This window comes from Trematosphaeria pertusa, assembly GCF_010094035.1.
Source record: "Trematosphaeria pertusa strain CBS 122368 unplaced genomic scaffold BU26scaffold_22, whole genome shotgun sequence".
NCBI classification, from domain to species: Eukaryota; Fungi; Ascomycota; class Dothideomycetes; order Pleosporales; family Trematosphaeriaceae; genus Trematosphaeria; species Trematosphaeria pertusa.
The window spans coordinates 241,530-258,703 of record NW_022987233.1 but is presented as its reverse complement, the minus strand read 5'-3'; the positions used below and the strand labels follow the sequence as shown (position 1 = coordinate 258,703).

Genomic DNA, 17,174 nt, shown 5'->3' with positions numbered 1-17,174 from the left:
ATATCTTTTTACGTTATAAAGTAACTCTATTATATTAATTATAGACTTTCTTCTATAGTATATTATAAAGAGCTATAGCGCGCTATAAGCTTAGCTCTAGATTCTATTAAATAGTCTAGAGCGTAAGCTATATCTAGAATTTATCTAAAGTTAATTAGATATTTATAGAGAGCTTTATAATAGAGATAGTAGTATTTAGTAAAAGCTTAGTATTTTTAGAGTATTCGCTTATGTAGAGTATTCGCTTATGTAGAGTATTCGCTTATGTAGAGTATTCGCTTATGTAGAGTATTCGCTTATGTAGAGTATTCGCTTATATAGAGTATTTACTTATATAGAGTATTCGCTTATATAGAGTATTTGCTTATAAAGTACGTTAGCTTATCTAGATTTATTTTAAGTAGCTTAGAGTTAGAGTAATCTAACTAAGATAGCGGCTTTTTAGTAGGGGCTTGGCATTTTTAGGGTGTTCGGTGGTGGAATACGTTGACCCGGAAATTCTATTCCCCAAAGCCTCGACGCTGAAATTCTTGCTCGAGCCGACACTGCATCGCGTACCACTACGCCGTCCAACACACTCCGCCTCTTCTACTCCCATAGAGATCGCTCCCTCATGCCCTTGAGCTCTTGCGCATCGTTCTTCGTCTGATACCCGCAACTACGACGATAGGTGACGAACCGTGCGACGTCACCATAGCGACGCCGAACTCGCATTCGTTATCCGTGCCCTTTCAGACAACACCTACGAACATGGCGGTCGCAACGCGATCGATAAAGCAGGGTGAAAAGGAAGTCTACAGCACAGCGCTCAGAATTTACAGCTGGACACCTACCACCTTCATCAAACGTGAAGTCCCACCTGAGAGACGACAAAAGAACCTATGTGGAGAATGCATTGTCGATCCCTTCGTTAAGGAGCTCTTTCAGATCGAAGCTTCCGCGCTCAAACTGCTCTCGCAAACAAAGATCAAAGTGCCCAAACTCATGGATAGCGGTCCAGATGAGAACGGACTTGCTTTCATCGAGATGGAACTTTGGGCAGGCATTCCCGGCTCGCGCGTCAAAGAAGAATGCCGGATGCCAGACGGAGGGAAGCACATCGATACCGGAGAATGTACGTTATGCGAAGAGAAGGCATGGGCTAATGCCGAAAGTTACCTCACGAACGTGGTGCTCCCCGAGCTCGCCAAGCTAAGATCGAAGACGATGGGCCTCGATGGAAAAGTCGTCCCACCACCTTGGGTGCGGTATCATGACAATAGGCCGAGCTGGGTTCCGAAGGTTTCCGACACCGACCGATATGTCTTCTGTAATTGGGACATCGGCGCTCACAACATGATGTTTCAGTATGGGACGTTGGAAGTGATTGGGGTGTATGACTGGGAGAATGCTGGCTATTACCCACCGGAATTTCAGTTTGTAAACCGTTCGCGACACGAATTTGACGCACAATTCGAGGATATCCCCAAAGTTAGACACCTTATAGCACTCCTCGACACATGAAGCACTAGCCACTGAATGCGATGCGGCCTGGATGGTTTGCCAAAGTCAATCACAGATCAGAGAATGTCCAAACGCACGAATCCTAAGCACTGGACAAGTGAGAGTACTGTTGATCTGCGGAAAGATCTGCTTGAGATTGCCCGTCATCAATTGCCTGTGTCGACCCGTTCTCACTGCTTGTTTGAATCCTGCCAGAACCAGAATAAGCTGCTTGAATTGTGGGTGAAGAACCAGCAGAAGACCGCTGACCAAAAGCGTTGGCCTAGTGTGCAGGAGCTGTAGGACTACAGCCAGCCTGATCGCAGGCCTGAAAAGGACGTCTGTTGCAGTTGGTGCACTGATAAACGGAGCTGTGTTGCGGCTGCTTGCAATACCAGCAGTTTTGGTGCCGCGGCGGAATGGGGTTAGGTGGTCCGCTCATGGTGGCCCGGTGCGGTTATATTCCTTCAGGACGCTCGCGTTAGCTCAAAGATCCATTGAACTCTAAAGGAAGTGATAGTTACAGAGATCCTTTTCCGAAAACGGACCGATTTGAACCCTGATGTGTCCAGTGGCTCTTTATTTACAACTCAACGCGTGGTCGATCATATATTTCAGAGCGAAGTTGCGCTGCCTGGCAGGCAGCGATGAGCCTCGCAGGACGCGCTTTGCCTGCTCTGTCCATCTTCGCCAATCAGGATGGGTTGCGGGGGCACAAATCGCGAAATGCGCGATAGACCGCCGTTCGCGGCCACGGCAGAGAGAGCACGAAATCCTACGAGCAAGCCACGAGACACGACACGTCTATCGAAGGCAGCGACAGTCATCTACCGACGGGCCAACCCAGTCTATCACAACAACCTGACAACGTTTGCGGCGTCCCACATCGGCGAGGGGAGTGGAGATAGCGAAGGTTTGGTTTTTGGGGAGCATCTTGTTTACATCACTGATCGGGGGCCAGACCATTCCCTATGACCTGCTAAAACGGGGATACGAGAACCAACTATGTATCGATTTCTCTGCCGTCGTTGTCGAGCTTATGAAAAGTCGACATCCTAACGATGGCGTGGAATGGAGCGTGGGTGGTGTGCGGAATATGCCGGACATCCCCTCAAACTCCATTGATGTTGCGTTCAATAAGGGAACGCTCGATGCGATGATTTACAGAACCCCTTGGAGCCCGCCCGATGACGTTATGGAGAATACCGGAAAATATATGAATGAGGTATGCTGCCAGATTTACCATTACTAGCAAAGCTTAGAACCATTTGGCCGTCCTTGGACATCACCCTAACTTCGCAAAGGTTTTCCGAGCCCTCAAGGACGATGGGTTCTTTCTCTACATCACGTATCGCCAACCACACTTCGTCAAGCCGATAATCAATCGGAATAATGAATGGACCCTAGAAATGGAGGTCCTGGGTGGCGGAGACAGCTTCGAGTACTTCGACTTCATCCTTAGAAAGCAGTCCCCGCCTACAGTTCCAATCCCGGCTGCGGAATGAGAAACTCACCTGCCTGACAAGAGAGGTTGTGGTCCCCCATGACTACAACGAGGAGAGTGCACCCTTTCCCCTCCTTTTGGCTACAGACCAAGCCTCGCTTGAATCATGAAGGGCCTTTTCTAGGCCTTGATCAAGGGCTTATTCGAGGAAGACTGTCGCGAAGAACTGCTTTCCCGGGCCAATGCTGTTCTTTGCTTCGCGGCTGAAAACGGCTGCCTCCCGGCACTCAAAGGTCTGCTTAACAGGCCGGGGAGGACAAGAGCCCAGAGCTTCAGGAAGCGCCGCCGGCGAGAACACGAGAGAATGGACTCCATCAGTCAGTAGGACTAGCGGCATACAGAGGCCATACCGAAGTAGTGCGCTACCTCATCTCACAGCAACATTTCGACCTCAGCACCCACTTGAACTCCGTCTCGCCCGTCACCCGGCAAAACGTGCTTCACGGCGCTGCTCAATCGGGCAAAGCGAACATATTCCGCATCCTGCTCGAAAGGTACCCTCAGAGAGCACCAACCAGCAAGCGCAGAGCGGCGATGCACCCCTCCTTCTCCTGATATTTCCGGACGCCACGAGGACGGACGCCGCCCGCGTGCTCCTAGAAATGGGAAACGCGGATCCTAACTTCCCGGCCGACTCCCCATACCACCTGCCGTTGCGCACCGCTGTTCGAGCGCGCAGCGCGGAAATGTGCCGACTGCTCGTTGAGTTCGACGCGTGTGTTGACGGCGCGGTCGAGATTGATAAGGCGGCCAAAGTGATGAGATTGAAGGACAGGCTGGATGATGAGGAACTGGAGGTGCGGGTTCTAAAAGAGCTGGAGCCGGCATGGGCCACTGGGGCGGGGATGGGTTAGCGCGTGACCTAGATGTGGGAGGTGGTGCAAGTAAGCATACCGGGTGCGACTCGTGGGCAGGAATTGCGCAGACTTCAAGACGGGAATACGTTCGAGCACTAAGCGAAGACATGCCGTGAAGGGGCGGGACAGGAATATGCATAGGATTGATTTTTTGTCATGGCTTTACCCCAGGACCTCGCTCCTCGCCCTCCTGCCTCTTATGCTACCCTGTCCTCCATCTTAACCCCAATAAAAAGAATTGGTCGTCGTCGGTGCGAGCGGTGATTGGCGCGAAGAGGACGAAGATGAGAATACGCAAGGATCTGTGAGGTGAAGATACCAGGAGGGGGAGGGGGGAGTGCGTTTCTGACTCGGCTCTGCTCACTGGCGGAATCCGGGAACAGGTTCGTAGCCCTCACCGCGCACAGGTGCAGAACAGAATCGGTCTCGGTATAGTGTGCCGAAGATCCCCAGCATGGAATTTACAAAGATGGCCAGATAGAGATTGATCTACGCTCCCCAAAGCGGCAGTGCAGTCCATTACACATTACCCTCCCATCCAACCTCCCCTCCCCGCTCAACCTCATCCTCCCCCTCACCACCCCACCGCATTCCCCCAAGCCACCCAAACCCCCCAACAATGGCACCCGGCGCCCAAAACCACACACGCATGAAAAATCTGATGACTGCTCCCCCAAACATCAAACCAGCCCCTCCAGCGTCCGCGCCTATACCCCCACGCCCAGCGCTCGGGAAACCTGCTCACGAAGAACAGCACGCCTACGCCGTACCAAAAGCCCTCGGCGAGCCACCACTTGACGCCGCAGGCGTGGAAGCCGCGGGCCGCGCCGTGCAGCCACAGGCCGTGCAGCGTGGGCGCGAGGCCCGAGCACGCGGTGGCGATGAAGGCCGCGGTGCGGTGCGGGCGGTACACGGGCCCCTGCAGGCGCGGGTGCAGGACGAGCGTGCAGGAGGTGGCGATGAGTAGGAGGATCATGGCCCAGTAGAGGCGCTGCTGGGTGGGGTGGTGGTAGAAGCCGACGTAGATGCCGGAGATGAAGGAGGCGAGGATGAGCGCGAGGATTCCGGAGAAGTCGAGCAGCAGGCACGAGGCGCTGACGAGGGGCGAGTGGTTGCATAGCGTGTGGTAGGTGGAGGATAGGGAGAGCGTGGCGAGCGCCGCCATAGGGGTCAGCGTTAGCATGAAGCGGTCGGTCCAGGGGGCTGCGGCGCAGATGCGGGAGATGTTTAGTTGGAGGAGCGGGAGCGCGAGGGCCAGCGCGAGGGCGGGCAGCATGTGCGTGTAGATGTTTAGCGATTCGTTGTGCAGGTAGCTGAGCGATTGGAGGCAGGCGTTGTAGCTGTTGGATACGGGGCGGTATTTCGTGCGGATGAAGGGAGACTCCTGGTCACGGTACCATTTGGGCAGTTCGTCGTAGGTGACGAGGCGTGGTGTTTCCTCATTGTCGTCGCTGTCCTTGGAATGCGAGTGCTTGCGATCCTTCGGTGACGGTTGGCGGAAGAGTAGCAGCGGAAGCCTGAGTGCGACCGCGAGCGACGCCATGTCTTCCGTCTCAATCCTCCAAGCGTGCGATAGCTCCCAAAAAAATTAATTTTAATGTTCAACGAAGTCCAATCTCTTTTAAATCCAATTAAATCCTCCTTTTCTCACTGAAAAGACAGACATGAGACATCTCGAGACATAGGAGACAATGCAGAAGCCCGGATGCGGGGCATGAATAAGATGCAGAATTTTCGGCGGGGGCGACAGCGAATATGAAGATGCGCTGCAGACACCCCTGATAGTCGCCGCAATCGGTTGGTTGATTGCAGCAGTTCGGCAGCGTCGGAGATGTCGGAATGACGTTGGAGAGCCATTAATAATTGGCGCTAGAGCCGAAAACGGGACGGACGGCGTGGGAGAGCATGCAGGCCTGTTGGAATGGGGAAAATGCGCGACTTTAAAAGAACCTCGGGATTTGGACACGGAAAAGGGAACGCTTGTGAGATTGGAACAGGAGAACCCAATTTCGGGATGAACTCGTACTATACATTAGACTGTACATAATTTTTACTGACCGTAGATAGTCATCACGTCGGTCGAGTTGTTATACTCGGGCTGACACCTTTCCGTATAGCTGCCAAACATTTCTCCTCTTGCTGTCACAAACTCCTGGAATGCTGCCTTCGAGCAACTTTCGCCCGGGCCATCAGCGCAACCAGGCAATTGCTGCGGGCTCTGGTTCACCAGGACCCTGAAGTAGTCCCTAGCATCGTAGCCGGGACTATCGCAAGCCATCTTCTCGACTGCAATATTGGTAAGAAAAGGCAGGATAGCAGACGACTTCCACACGCGGCCATAGTTTTGCGTAGTCAATGGCATCGTCGCATTCGGGTTGTTCATTCCGGAGAACTCGGAGTTATTGAAGAGGCCCAATGCGACGATGACAGGGGGTGGTAGCTCGCGATGGGTGAAGGACACGTAGAGGTCCTGGCCGGCCTCGTCCGCCATCAGAAGCGAAGACGTGGCATTCACCCACGGGAAGCCAAGGGTTCCCGATATCTGGTTCCCATAACCGGCGTTGTAGAAGTATTGTATGTCGTTCGTGTATTCGAAGCCGAGCCAGTCGTTGGGCGAGAAGACGTCGAGCGAGCAGAAGGGCGACGAGCCGCGGATCACTGTCTCGTACCCGCAGAGCTGCTGCATCCCTACGATATCGTCGGCGGTGAAATTGAACTCCGGAGCGAGCTCATGAAATCGTGTCATGATCGGCGTGGTGTAAGTGTTCTTGTATTCCTGGCAACCGGTTAGCGAATATCTTCCGAGCGAATGGAGGCTGTACATACGGACGACTGCTCGCTTCCAAACGACGAGCTGTACTTCGGGCAGCCCTTGTATGGCGTCAACGAGTCCGCGCCTTCCGCCGCGCTCTCGGGCACAGAGACACGCTCCGTATCATTGCTCGTCGAGATCCCCTCAATGAAAGAGTCCGCGCTCAGAGTAGTCCTCTCCGCCGTCGACGTCCACACCTTCTGCGGCGGCTTCAAGCCCGGATATCTCATGCTCACGTCCACGCCCAGCTTGTATGATTCTAGCTGGCCGACCTTCGTGAGATCCTCAATCTCCGAGTCCGAGATGGGCGTCTGCCATGTTGCTAGGAAAGCGAGCGGGCCTGCTCTGCTCCAGTCTACGCTCGTGTTCCCCAGCTTATCCGTGAATGGCTCGATGTATTCCTCGTAGTCGAAGTCGTTCGCGTAGATGGCGGCGTGCCTTACGAGGTATGCTGCTCTGGTTACATTGCACCCTTGCGCAGGCTTCGGGTCGAGCGGAGGATCGGAGGGCTCAAAGTAGGGCGCGATGCCGGCGAGATGCTCCAGGGGGTCGAATGAATAGGCTGCAAGCGCAGAATTAGCGATCGAAAGAGAAACAGCGAGTGAGCGGAGCATCTTGAATGCGTGCAAAAGAGCAATGAGGCCTGAGGAGCTGCCTACCTGCACAGCTCTCCGACTAAATAAGTAGAGCGCTCCATGGCACGATGTCATCGTTCCATAACAACACACGCTGGGACTGAGGGCCAGGCACCGGACATTGGCCCAGAGGATGGGATTTGCAGGTCCGCATGGTGAATTCGGGTGCGATGACGATGGCTGATGGCGTTCCTGCGCCAAAACAAGGCACGTCTGCAAGCTTCCTGGGCTAAACTTGGCACTAGCCCGTATCGGAGATTTTGTTCCGGCCGCCGATTCCTGCTCCACCATCCGTCTCCTATTTCATCACAACCCTGCATCTTCAAGTGTCAATTGAAATAGAAATCTCTAGTACAGCATTGCTACTCCTGAAGGACTTCAAGGAGTAAAACAGAGCCAGATGGGTCCTCAGCTACTTCCTCCAGGATGCCTTCACTACCATCTCGTGTCGATGTTTACTTGTCGTTTTCACCATTTCCCTCGTTTTAGAGGCTTGAGAGCTCGCACAAGCTTGCTCTGGTCCTTCCCTAATGTTGCTGGATTTGACGCCACCACATTACCATCGCTTCACATCCAACTTCCACTCATATCGTAGACTTCGATTCCTCACGCTCTCCCACCCCTGGATTCCCTTCACCTTTTCGTTTCTAGAGCCCTGCGTTCTGATTTCGGGCTGGGTATTTAGCTCTCGCGATAGTCTGCAATTGGCGTTATACTGCACTCTGGCATTGCTTCTTAGTTTCAGGGTTTAGCTTTTCCTTCATAGTTAGGTTAGTCTCGTTCCTGACAGAAGTTCTTCATTTCAATAAAACAGTCACTCATTTAGCTCTGTTCGCATTAACTTGCCCAGTTTTGTGCTGACTGCAAGCAAGTCATAGACCTCAAGAACGCCAGCGAGCACATCGGTGGAAACGTAGGGAGCTGCGACAAGGAGATGCCTCCCTTTCGTAGCTTGTTTCTCATCCTACTTTGGAAAATTCCCGAGTGTAATGGATGGTGCTCGCCCTCGGCACTTCCTCTCTCGCCCGCGCAGCGGAGCCTATCTCAGGGTCCTTCAACTAACGATGAAAACTCCATAGCACACTCTTCCTACTCTATCACCTATATCATCGATCGACTTGTCACATCGCTATAGGCTGTCACATCCCGAGGTGCCGCGCCATCAAGGTCTGTAAGGGTGTCTGCGCACCATTGACTCGTGTACGGAGTGTAGTTATTCGCTACCCCGGAGCTTCTTCCTCAAGCCTCGCCTCATAGGCAAAGACTCAATGAAAAAAAAGGGGAGTTGAATCCCGCGAACACCGTCAGAGGTGCCCCCGAGCGATGTCGATGAAGGGAGGTCATACCACATATGTCAGGGACCGTGGGCAGACTCGCACCCGCACAGTGTGACATACGATGCATCTAGCAATGACTGAGTTGATCCTCCGCGGAGCCTCGCGGGACCAAGGCCAGGGCGTCCCAAGGCAGCCAAAGCCGAAGCAAACCGGATGAAGTCCTAGATACCTGCGTTGTTGGAACACAGTGCGAGTGAGTTGAATCACTCGTTGTCAGCCCACAGAGAAGCCCCCAGCAATGACTGAGTAGATCATATCGCGAGACCTGGTTGAACCATCGCCGGGGCGTCCCTAGGCAGCCAAAGCAGAAGCAACTCGGAGGGAGACATACCTGAACTGTTGAAGAACAGAGTGAGTGAGTTGGATCACTCGAGCGTACTTACGTCCTCGAAGCAAACCGCAATGGCCGAGTTGATCCTCCGCGGGGGCATGCGGGACCAAACCCAGGGCGTCCCAAGGCGACCAAAGCAGAGCGCCTCTTAGACGAAGTAGCGAAACCCGCGCTCTTGAAGGGCGGGCGGAGGGGGGAAAGAAAAGAAGCAAGTATACTACAATGGTCGAGTAGATCATCCGCGAGACCTGGTGGAACCATCGCCGAGGCGTCCCTAGGCGACCAAAGTAGATGCAAGCTGAAACGTGGGGAGAAAAGAATGGAAGCATGCTGCAATGACTGAGTAGGTCCTCCGCGAGTGCCTTGCTGGACCAAGAGCCGTCCGTCCCTAGGCAGCCAGAGCAGATGCAACCAGAAGGTGAGTGAGGGAGAAAAGAGAGCGAGCATCTCGCAATGACTGAGTAGATCCTCCGAGAGTGCCTTGCGGGACCAAGAGCCGTCCGTCCCTAGGCAGCCGAAGCAGATGCAAGCCAGAAGGTGAAGATGTGGATGAAGAAGAGGAGGTTGTAAGGGCGGGGTGAGGTCATTTTAAATACCAGCGAGCCGGCGGCCAGGAACCATGCACGGAGCACATGACTGACGGGTGCCTGCGCTAGCGCGCCAGCATTACAGTCATCACTCCGAGGCCCAAGCTCGGACTGCTAGCGTCGAAGGGGATGCACGAGCCAAACGTAGGTCTTTTACAAGAGACTCGCCACACCGTAGCGGTCCGAGTTTGGGTGACTGTATTGCGTCACGTCACGCCATGCCGCTGCCAAAATCTCCAGAACATGCCAGTACACATATCTGCGCCGCACTATTCCTTATTCTGTACACCGAGCACCGGTTCTCTAGTTGTAGAGAGAATGGCCCGGCCAATCAGGTTGAAAGCTGCCTCGAGCGTAGAGCTACTTCCTGCTATCATGCTGTCCGACATCGCGCTCAGACCTGAGCTTTGCCATATCAGGCCGGCCGTGCGGCTAGAATACCATTTGACTCAAAGAGAACCGAGACTAGCGCGTCTTTAGGGCGGATTCGAGGATGTAGGCAACGGGGGAGTGGTTACACAAGCGAACAGTAATTCTATGAGACAGACACAGTGCCTTGAACTTCGTCCTCTGTCCATCCTCATACCTCTCTACCCTCGTATATGCACTGAGCATTGCCGTCAGCTTCATCTTTGCAGTTCCTAGCCTGAAGTGCTTCAGTGTACGATCCACAGTCACCTCTCAATCGTATCACCTACCGAAGACTCCCAAGCTCACCAAAGCGAATACCGGCATTGCCATCAGCTCCATCTTTGCAAGTCCTAGCCTGAAGTGCTTCGGCGTACGATCCACAGCCTCATCTCATTCGTATCACCTACCGAAGACTCCCAAGCTCACCAAAGCGAATACCGGCATTGCCATCAGCTCCATCTTTGCAAGTCCTAGCCTGAAGTGCTTCGGCGTACGATCCACAGCCTCATCTCATTCGCATTACCTGCCAAAGGACCGCGGGCTCACCAAAGAAGACGCCGGCATTCCCTTCAGCTCCAGATTCGCATAGCTCTGCCTGAGGAGCTTCAGTACACAATCCACAGTCACAACCTTGCATCCGCGTTATCTACCGGAGGACTCCAGGCTCGCCAAAGAGGACACCAGCATTTCTGTCCGCTTCAGATCCGCATAGCTCAGCCAGAAGGTCTTCAGCATACAATCCAGTTACCTCTTTGCGGTCGCGTTATCCTCTGAAGAACTCCAGGATGTCGTTCACCAAGCTTCCCACGGAAATGCAGCTTGAGATCATCAACTACCTCGATGTTCAAGATCAAGCCAGTCTTGCAGCCCTTCAAGGAACGCATAATGTAGCCATGGACGCTCTTTATCGCAATCTCGGACCGATTCGTCTTGATCGATTGGGCGGAAATCCGATGACTCTCAAATTCGCGAAGAAATACGCGCGATTGGCGAAGAAACTCTGCATTCATTTCCATTTGACCACCGATGTCGCTAAACTCTCCAAATATCAAGGAATGTTGAAGGAAATCTTCAAAATTTATCACGACCAATTGCACGTCCTCGCTTTTTCGGCCTTCGAATTCCTAGATGAAGAAGTGTACCAGGCCGTAGCGGACTTCCTGCAAACGCAATCTCAACTTCGTTTCGTCGTTCTTCCGAAGCTCGAGCGCGGTCACGGTCCCTTCCTCAAGAACGAAGATATTCGATCACCATTTTCCGCGGTCGTTGAAGTTTCCACGCCAACACACCTCCTCAAGGTCTATATTCGCAGAGGTGCAGATCTCGATGTTGCGAAAGCAGTTATCGATCGATCGCGACAAAAGATAGAATCTGTCACCATTTTCGGGCAGCAGGGAATGAGGATGCATCAAGTCAATTTCTTCAGTTCTCGAGTTGGACTTCGTATTCCCTTCGATTTGCAGAAGCTGAAGTTCCATTTCTTCAATTGCGCTCTCCTTCATGGAAATATTCGGATTCCGAATCTGCGCGAGCTTACCTTGGTGAATTGCGCCGATGCTCCGGCCCATGAAGCGTATCTCAGTTCCTTGAGACATCTGTATCCAAATTTGAAGGTATGTATATCCCCTGAAGGCCCCTAGGCGGAGCTTTCCCAACTCCGTTATTTGAAGAAATAAACTAACACATTTTAAAGACGCTGCATTTCCAACAGACTGTGTATAACAAAGGAAGCCAAAGCAATTTCGTGAAGATGGATGTCCTGCGAAACCTTGCGAGCGGACTGATTGGCCTTGAAAAACAATGCATACATCATGTCGATACCATTCCAGATGGCCCAGCATTATTCGCACAGCGGCACGCCGATACGCTTCGATACGCTTCATACCGATTTGGGATGAATGATTTGTCTCCTAAGGAATTAGAAAATCTTTCGAAGGCAGTTCCTAAACTTCAAGGCATCGGCTTCAATTGGGAAGCCGCTTCAAGTCCTCTTATCGAAGGGACTATTCATCCTGAATTTCAGCAGTTCTCTGAAGATATTGCTGTAAGTAAAGATAACCCTTATTCAGGCTCTATTCTAATTTGGCATAGCAAGCCCTTTCGTCTTCGAAAGATCTTCGGACTTTCGCATTCTTCGCTGAGCCACTCCGGGAGGACCGAAGGCGAGATCAGACTGAAGAAAATTTTGAATTGCTGAAACAAGCAATGGAAGTCATGACCAAAGCCCTCGAAGATGTCAGCATCTTCGCTGATGTCATCCATGTCATCCCGCGGTCTATTGCATACCTTGCGAAATTCAGAAAGCACGGCCTTCCTCGAGCCATTTCCTTCCGCATCGTTCGACGATCATCAACGTCCGTAATGAAGATCACGAATTTGTCTGCAGAAGAGAAGGAGATTCTGGACTCCCTTGGTGGCGGGCATGAAGTCTGGATGCAGGACTATGAGAATGCAGAGCTAGGTTCATTGTACTACTCGAACCAGAAGCTAGGAGAGATCTGGATGGATCAGAGGGATGCTGAGCAGAGACTTGCGGAGCTGTAGAAGAAAAGGTCCTCCTAGAGGCCTTCATCGTCGTTTGCGGAGGCTACATGAATATGCATAACCCTCTGGAGGAGTCCTGGCTTTGATTTTTAGAATAGAATATGTTCGTGCCTGCGTATGTTCTCCGCTCTTGAGCATCGTGATCAGATGGTATACTGCTAGGAGGTCTCTTGAGTGTAACCCATCCAGAGTGCCTTCAGTGCCTTTCACGGGCGCCACATTTGTGCGGATGGCTATATGAAGTATTCCGGCCTTCGTTATACGGACTGTACCATGTTTGTCACGATGCGAGCACTCTACGTTTGAGCCTCGCGACCAGATGTCAGATCCCGAGGAAGCCTTCCTGAGCCGAAGACCTTTCGGGACCTTTGCGAGGGCTGCACGAATGTGAATAGCCCTCTAAAGCACCCCAGCCTTCGTTTTATGGAATCAATCTTGTTGCGGAGATGCAAGCTTCATGCGTTGGCGCCTCGGAAAAGGCGGTGCTTTTGTAGAAAGACCTCCAAAACATAGCCTAGCCTGAGGCTCTTCGGGGTTCTTTGTGAGGGCGATATATATATATATAGATAGCCGTCTAAAGTACTCCAGCCTTCGCGTTATAGAATCGCGCTCCGGTATGCGGAGATGCAAGCTTCCTACCTCGAGGCCGTGCGAACAGACGGTGCATCTTCAGAAACCCCCAATGCACAGCCTAGCACGAAGTCCTTCAGGATCCTTTACAAATGAGGAGCGGAAGTGTCTTAGCTACATGCCTGCCTCCAGCCAGTCTGATACAATGGCGCGAGATACCTAAGTATCAACACTGCGAGCGCAGGCGATGGAGAATGGGTCCAGGGATGAGAAAGAACGGCGATCTAACAGGCAGTCGGACTTTAGACTATACATGATACATTGAAGGCCTTTAGGAGTGGGCTTTCTAGAGTCAAAAATTAGAAGTATAGGTGTGCAGGCCGTGATATAAATGCTGCTAATGTCAGCATGCTCACGAACAACCTTTGGCTTCGAGAAAGGGGAAAGCGAAGGGTCGTCCTCGCGTTTACTTAACGAAAGCCTCCAGAAGTAGCTTTCCGAAGTCAAGCATCTGAAAGCCGTTATGTGAACTGCGATGTACATGCGACCAAGGTTGGCGTGAGTATGAGCAAGCGCCTTAGCTCAGAGATGTGGAGAGGGAAAGGCTCAGTCTTGTCTTTATCTGTTGGAGGGCACCAGGAAGAGTTTTCCAAAGCCAAATATGAGGGAGGCACGCCGCCAAGATCAGGGTGCATATGAGCGAGTCTTATGGTTGATGAGCATAGAGAGTCACTCCCTCAGTCTTCTCTCTACTCTCCGAAGGCCTACGGGTGCGGCTTTCCAAACCCGGACAGAAAAAATGCCGGCAGTGGCATTATGGAGTATAATGCCAGACCTGGCCGAGACTTTGCGATGTAGGAATTTCCAGTGAGCCACCTTTTCAATGCCCAAGCTTCTCAGCTAACCCATTAATGAACTCGCACCTCTCAAACAGCTTCTCCTTCTCCACCTCTGCCTTCCTCATATTCCACGCCGGCGACTGCATAGCCCCATACTCAGTCTGCTCACCCAGGATCTGCTGCTCCCTCGCCTCCATGGTGAGGAAGTTCGGCGGAATCCTTCTCAGAGGCACTGCCCCAGTACCATGCAGTCCACCAATCACCTGGATACTAAGCGAACGGGGCTCGTCTTCAGCGATGAGATCCATATCTTGCGAGAACGCGGGCGGCCAGTCCTCTTCGTCCGAATCGGAGTGGGCGTTTGGATCCCCGGTGTACGCGAAGTTTATGAAGGCGGTAGTGAGCTCGCGTGAGAGCTGCTGGTCTTCGGGCGATACGGCTCCTTCGAGTAAGACGCCGCTAAAGATGTAGTTGGTGTCGGAGCCGTGGGTTACTCCGGCATATGGCATGCCCGCGCCTTTAAGGAAAGGCGAGAACATGGTCTGGTTTAGATCGTAAAGGCGAACTTTGGACCAACCTGACTTCTCGAGCCGCGAGTGCTTGGTCATCTCGTAGCCGAAGTCAATAGACGAGCATGTAAATAGTAAGTCGCGCAGGATGCGAGCTAGGCGAAAGAAGTGCACTGGTACGACCGGGTCACCTTCGGTTTTGGAGGCTTCATAGTTCACTACTTCTTGCTCGAAGTCGGCTGCCGCGTAGTACTGGAAGAGACTGTTGAAGTCGTCAGTTGTGAGAGCGTGCGCGAAGCCTTTGATGATGGGTATCATATCGTCTTCCGACTGAATAAGGTGGGCCGGGCCGGTGTTCATAGTGCCATCATTTTGGGTCCAGCCGAATACCATCGGTATACCTGTACCCGATTAGCTCTGCAAGCTCCTCACGAAAGACGTGATAAGCGCGCTCACCTTTCACAAAATGTCCAGTTTTGTATAAGACCGACTGCCGGTCCGGGAAGAAGTCGCCATCCACTGACGGAATGAAAGTGAAAAGCCCAGCAGGCGGATGATTTGCAACGGAATACTCCATAGCAGTGCTTAGCAGCTTCTCCATCGGTACCTCCCTCAAGCACTTCAACACTGCCTTATCGTCATCTCCCTTGCACTCAAGCTTCTCCGCGACGGCTTTAGTATGCACCTCCGTAGCATCACTGCTCATGTTCAGCGCTGTGCCCGGTGGTCCGGACATCATCCAAGCCTGCGTAAACGGAACGCCCTTCTCTCCCCCGTAGCTCATGAGGTGAAGCGCCATAGAAGTGCCGCCAGCGCTTAACCCGTACGCCGTAATCTTCGATGGGTCGCCCCCGAAGGCTTCGATATTGTCTTTCACCCATTGGAACGCGGCTCTTTGGTCCCTGAGCCCCACATTGAGCGATCTCTGATCTCGGAGAGTAGGCAATCGCGCGAATCCAAAGATAGTGATCCGAAACTGGATAGCGACGTAGATGATGGGCTGGTTGATCTCCGCAGACAGCCTGATGAGGTTATCCGGCTCGGAATGCGGATCAGACGCCGACCCTTTCACGACACCGCCTCCATGGATCCACACCACGACTGGGAGCTTCGCGTCCGGTGTAGTGCCAGCTAGTCGAGCGATTCGTAGACTCAGACAGTCTTCGCTCATATCCGCCGTCTCCGCGAAGAACAGCGGTATCGGCGCCTGCATCTGCGGACATGCTGGGCCTGGAATAGTAGCATCTATGTCACTGCCTGAATGGGGGATGAAGGGCTCTGGCGGAGCGAACCGCTGCTCTCCGGACGTATCGTGGGCATATTTGATGTTTTGGAAGTGCTCGATCGAATCGGAAGTCGTGCCGCGGTACGTCACTCGGCTTTCCCGGATTTTCGCATGCACGAGAGGGCCTGCAAGAACGCTCCGAACAAGAGATGCAAGAAGAGCAATGAGGATCTTTGAATGCATCGTGGGATGGATTTGTTTCCCTAAAGATTTCGTTGGGGCGAGGTGTTTTGAAGCCTTGAGGCGCAGCACTGCCTACCGACCAGGCCTCGTCATTCGTCAATTTTCATGCATAGTTCAAGGACGATCGGTTCCAGATAAGATATAGGGCAGATCCATCGCGCGTTTCTAAGCAGAACGGTACGTCACGTATCCTGCGAGTTGACGAGGTTCAGGGTGTTTTGAAAATGGCCAATCAGAACGCGCCGAAATAGTTGAGGATAAGACTTCCAACTACATAAGTCTGGGAAGCTACCACAAAAAGCTCGTTGCGAAAAGACTCATACTGAAATCATTTCGAATCGGTATCTATACTCTGATTATTCGGCCTTGGGATATATCAGCTTGTTACGCTGGGTGTAATGGCGAAGGATGATGATGCCCATGGTGCTGCGTTTGAGGGTTAGAATTCGACGAGGGTGCTGAAGGGGTATCGGGCGGGATTCTGGACTACGTTCGCGTACATGGTGGATTGTGGGCTGGTTGCTATTGTCGGTTTGAGGAAAGCGGGAAAGAGAAGTCTGAAGAGGGAGTCGCAATGCGGCTTCCATAAAAAACCCGAAAGCGTTCGGACCAACCTACACCGCGTAGATCGTTACATTTTCTTCCAATCCCTAAGTTCCTCTATCCTACACACCATCCCCCCAATCCTCCATCCACCCCAATCAACACTCTCCACCTCCTCACCTCCCCAACCTTGCAGTCCCCCTAATCCGCCTCACCCCTCCCACACTCGTCCCATTACTACACACCTCATCAGCAAACCCTCATTCCCCTCCGCCTTCCCCCACGCTTCCACTTACCAAGCGCCATTCTTCAAAACCCAAGGCTCGAGCGCAGTATCGCACCCATAGCACGCGCAAACCTATCCCGCATCAGCCACACAAATTCCCCACCTATTCATTCGCCCTCAGCTCATACCTGCTTCTTCGCGCTCTCCGCATCCTGGTCGTCCACGCAGCGATACACTTCGTTTGCTGGGACTTCGCGCGTGGAGCCCATGCCGATGGAGGCGAAGCATGTCGTTGCGACGCGGACGCCGTCGCAGGGGCCGCCGAGGGTGTTGTCGCAGGGCCCGGTGGTTTGCGCGAGGGAGAGGGAGATAGGGAGGAGGAGGGCGAAGGAGGTGGTGAGGAAGCGCATGATGGCTTGCTTGCTGCGAGACTAGGCTGAGAACTAGAGAACGCGACTGGTGAAGTGAAGGCTAGGTTATCCATTGGGTTGGTTGTTCCTCGAGCTTTATACGCTGACG

At 52.8% G+C, this 17,174-nt stretch overlaps 8 protein-coding genes across 8 annotated transcripts; 3 read left to right on the top strand and 5 right to left on the bottom strand.

Annotated features, from left to right (window-relative positions):
* Positions 1-513: 513 nt before the first annotated feature.
* Positions 514-1,558, top strand: BU26DRAFT_524911 (uncharacterized protein). Its single transcript, XM_033830382.1, has one exon. It carries the CDS (start codon positions 751-753, stop codon positions 1,501-1,503), a length of 753 nt encoding a protein of 250 aa, XP_033676762.1. The 5' UTR covers positions 514-750; the 3' UTR covers positions 1,504-1,558.
* Positions 1,559-2,434: 876 nt separating this feature from the next.
* BU26DRAFT_440185 (uncharacterized protein) lies at positions 2,435-2,987 on the top strand (the record flags this gene model as incomplete). Its single annotated transcript, XM_033824378.1, has 2 exons — positions 2,435-2,707; positions 2,787-2,987. Coding segments are annotated over 2 exons (474 nt in total), but the record flags the coding sequence as incomplete, so codon positions are not given.
* Positions 2,988-3,125: 138 nt separating this feature from the next.
* Positions 3,126-5,386, bottom strand: BU26DRAFT_571506 (uncharacterized protein; the record flags this gene model as incomplete). The annotated part of the gene is made up of 3 exons (XM_033834145.1): positions 3,126-3,295; positions 3,648-3,777; positions 4,589-5,386. 3 exons carry the CDS (start codon positions 5,384-5,386, stop codon positions 3,126-3,128), a joined length of 1,098 nt encoding a protein of 365 aa, XP_033676760.1.
* Positions 5,387-5,893: 507 nt separating this feature from the next.
* On the bottom strand, positions 5,894-7,269 carry BU26DRAFT_439915 (phosphoglycerate mutase-like protein; the record flags this gene model as incomplete). Its single annotated transcript, XM_033824368.1, has 2 exons — positions 5,894-6,619; positions 6,670-7,269. The coding sequence occupies 2 exons, from the start codon at positions 7,267-7,269 to the stop codon at positions 5,894-5,896; spliced, it is 1,326 nt and encodes a 441-aa protein (XP_033676759.1).
* A 1,598-nt stretch (positions 7,270-8,867) lies between these two features.
* BU26DRAFT_169778 (uncharacterized protein) lies at positions 8,868-9,249 on the bottom strand. Its single transcript, XM_033820257.1, has one exon. The coding sequence runs from the start codon at positions 9,195-9,197 to the stop codon at positions 8,919-8,921; it is 279 nt and encodes a 92-aa protein (XP_033676758.1). The 5' UTR covers positions 9,198-9,249; the 3' UTR covers positions 8,868-8,918.
* A 1,492-nt stretch (positions 9,250-10,741) lies between these two features.
* Positions 10,742-12,500, top strand: BU26DRAFT_571504 (uncharacterized protein; the record flags this gene model as incomplete). The annotated part of the gene is made up of 3 exons (XM_033834144.1): positions 10,742-11,569; positions 11,650-12,000; positions 12,048-12,500. 3 exons carry the CDS (start codon positions 10,742-10,744, stop codon positions 12,498-12,500), a joined length of 1,632 nt encoding a protein of 543 aa, XP_033676757.1.
* A 1,131-nt stretch (positions 12,501-13,631) lies between these two features.
* BU26DRAFT_544291 (alpha/beta-hydrolase) lies at positions 13,632-15,918 on the bottom strand. Its single transcript, XM_033831730.1, has 2 exons — positions 14,875-15,918; positions 13,632-14,819 (listed from the first exon to the last, which is right to left on the bottom strand). The coding sequence occupies exons 1-2, from the start codon at positions 15,884-15,886 to the stop codon at positions 13,951-13,953; spliced, it is 1,881 nt and encodes a 626-aa protein (XP_033676756.1). The 5' UTR covers positions 15,887-15,918; the 3' UTR covers positions 13,632-13,950.
* Positions 15,919-16,325: 407 nt separating this feature from the next.
* BU26DRAFT_511165 (uncharacterized protein) lies at positions 16,326-17,065 on the bottom strand (the record flags this gene model as incomplete). Its single annotated transcript, XM_033827274.1, has 3 exons — positions 16,326-16,500; positions 16,726-16,787; positions 16,844-17,065. The coding sequence occupies 3 exons, from the start codon at positions 17,063-17,065 to the stop codon at positions 16,326-16,328; spliced, it is 459 nt and encodes a 152-aa protein (XP_033676755.1).
* Positions 17,066-17,174: the final 109 nt, after the last annotated feature.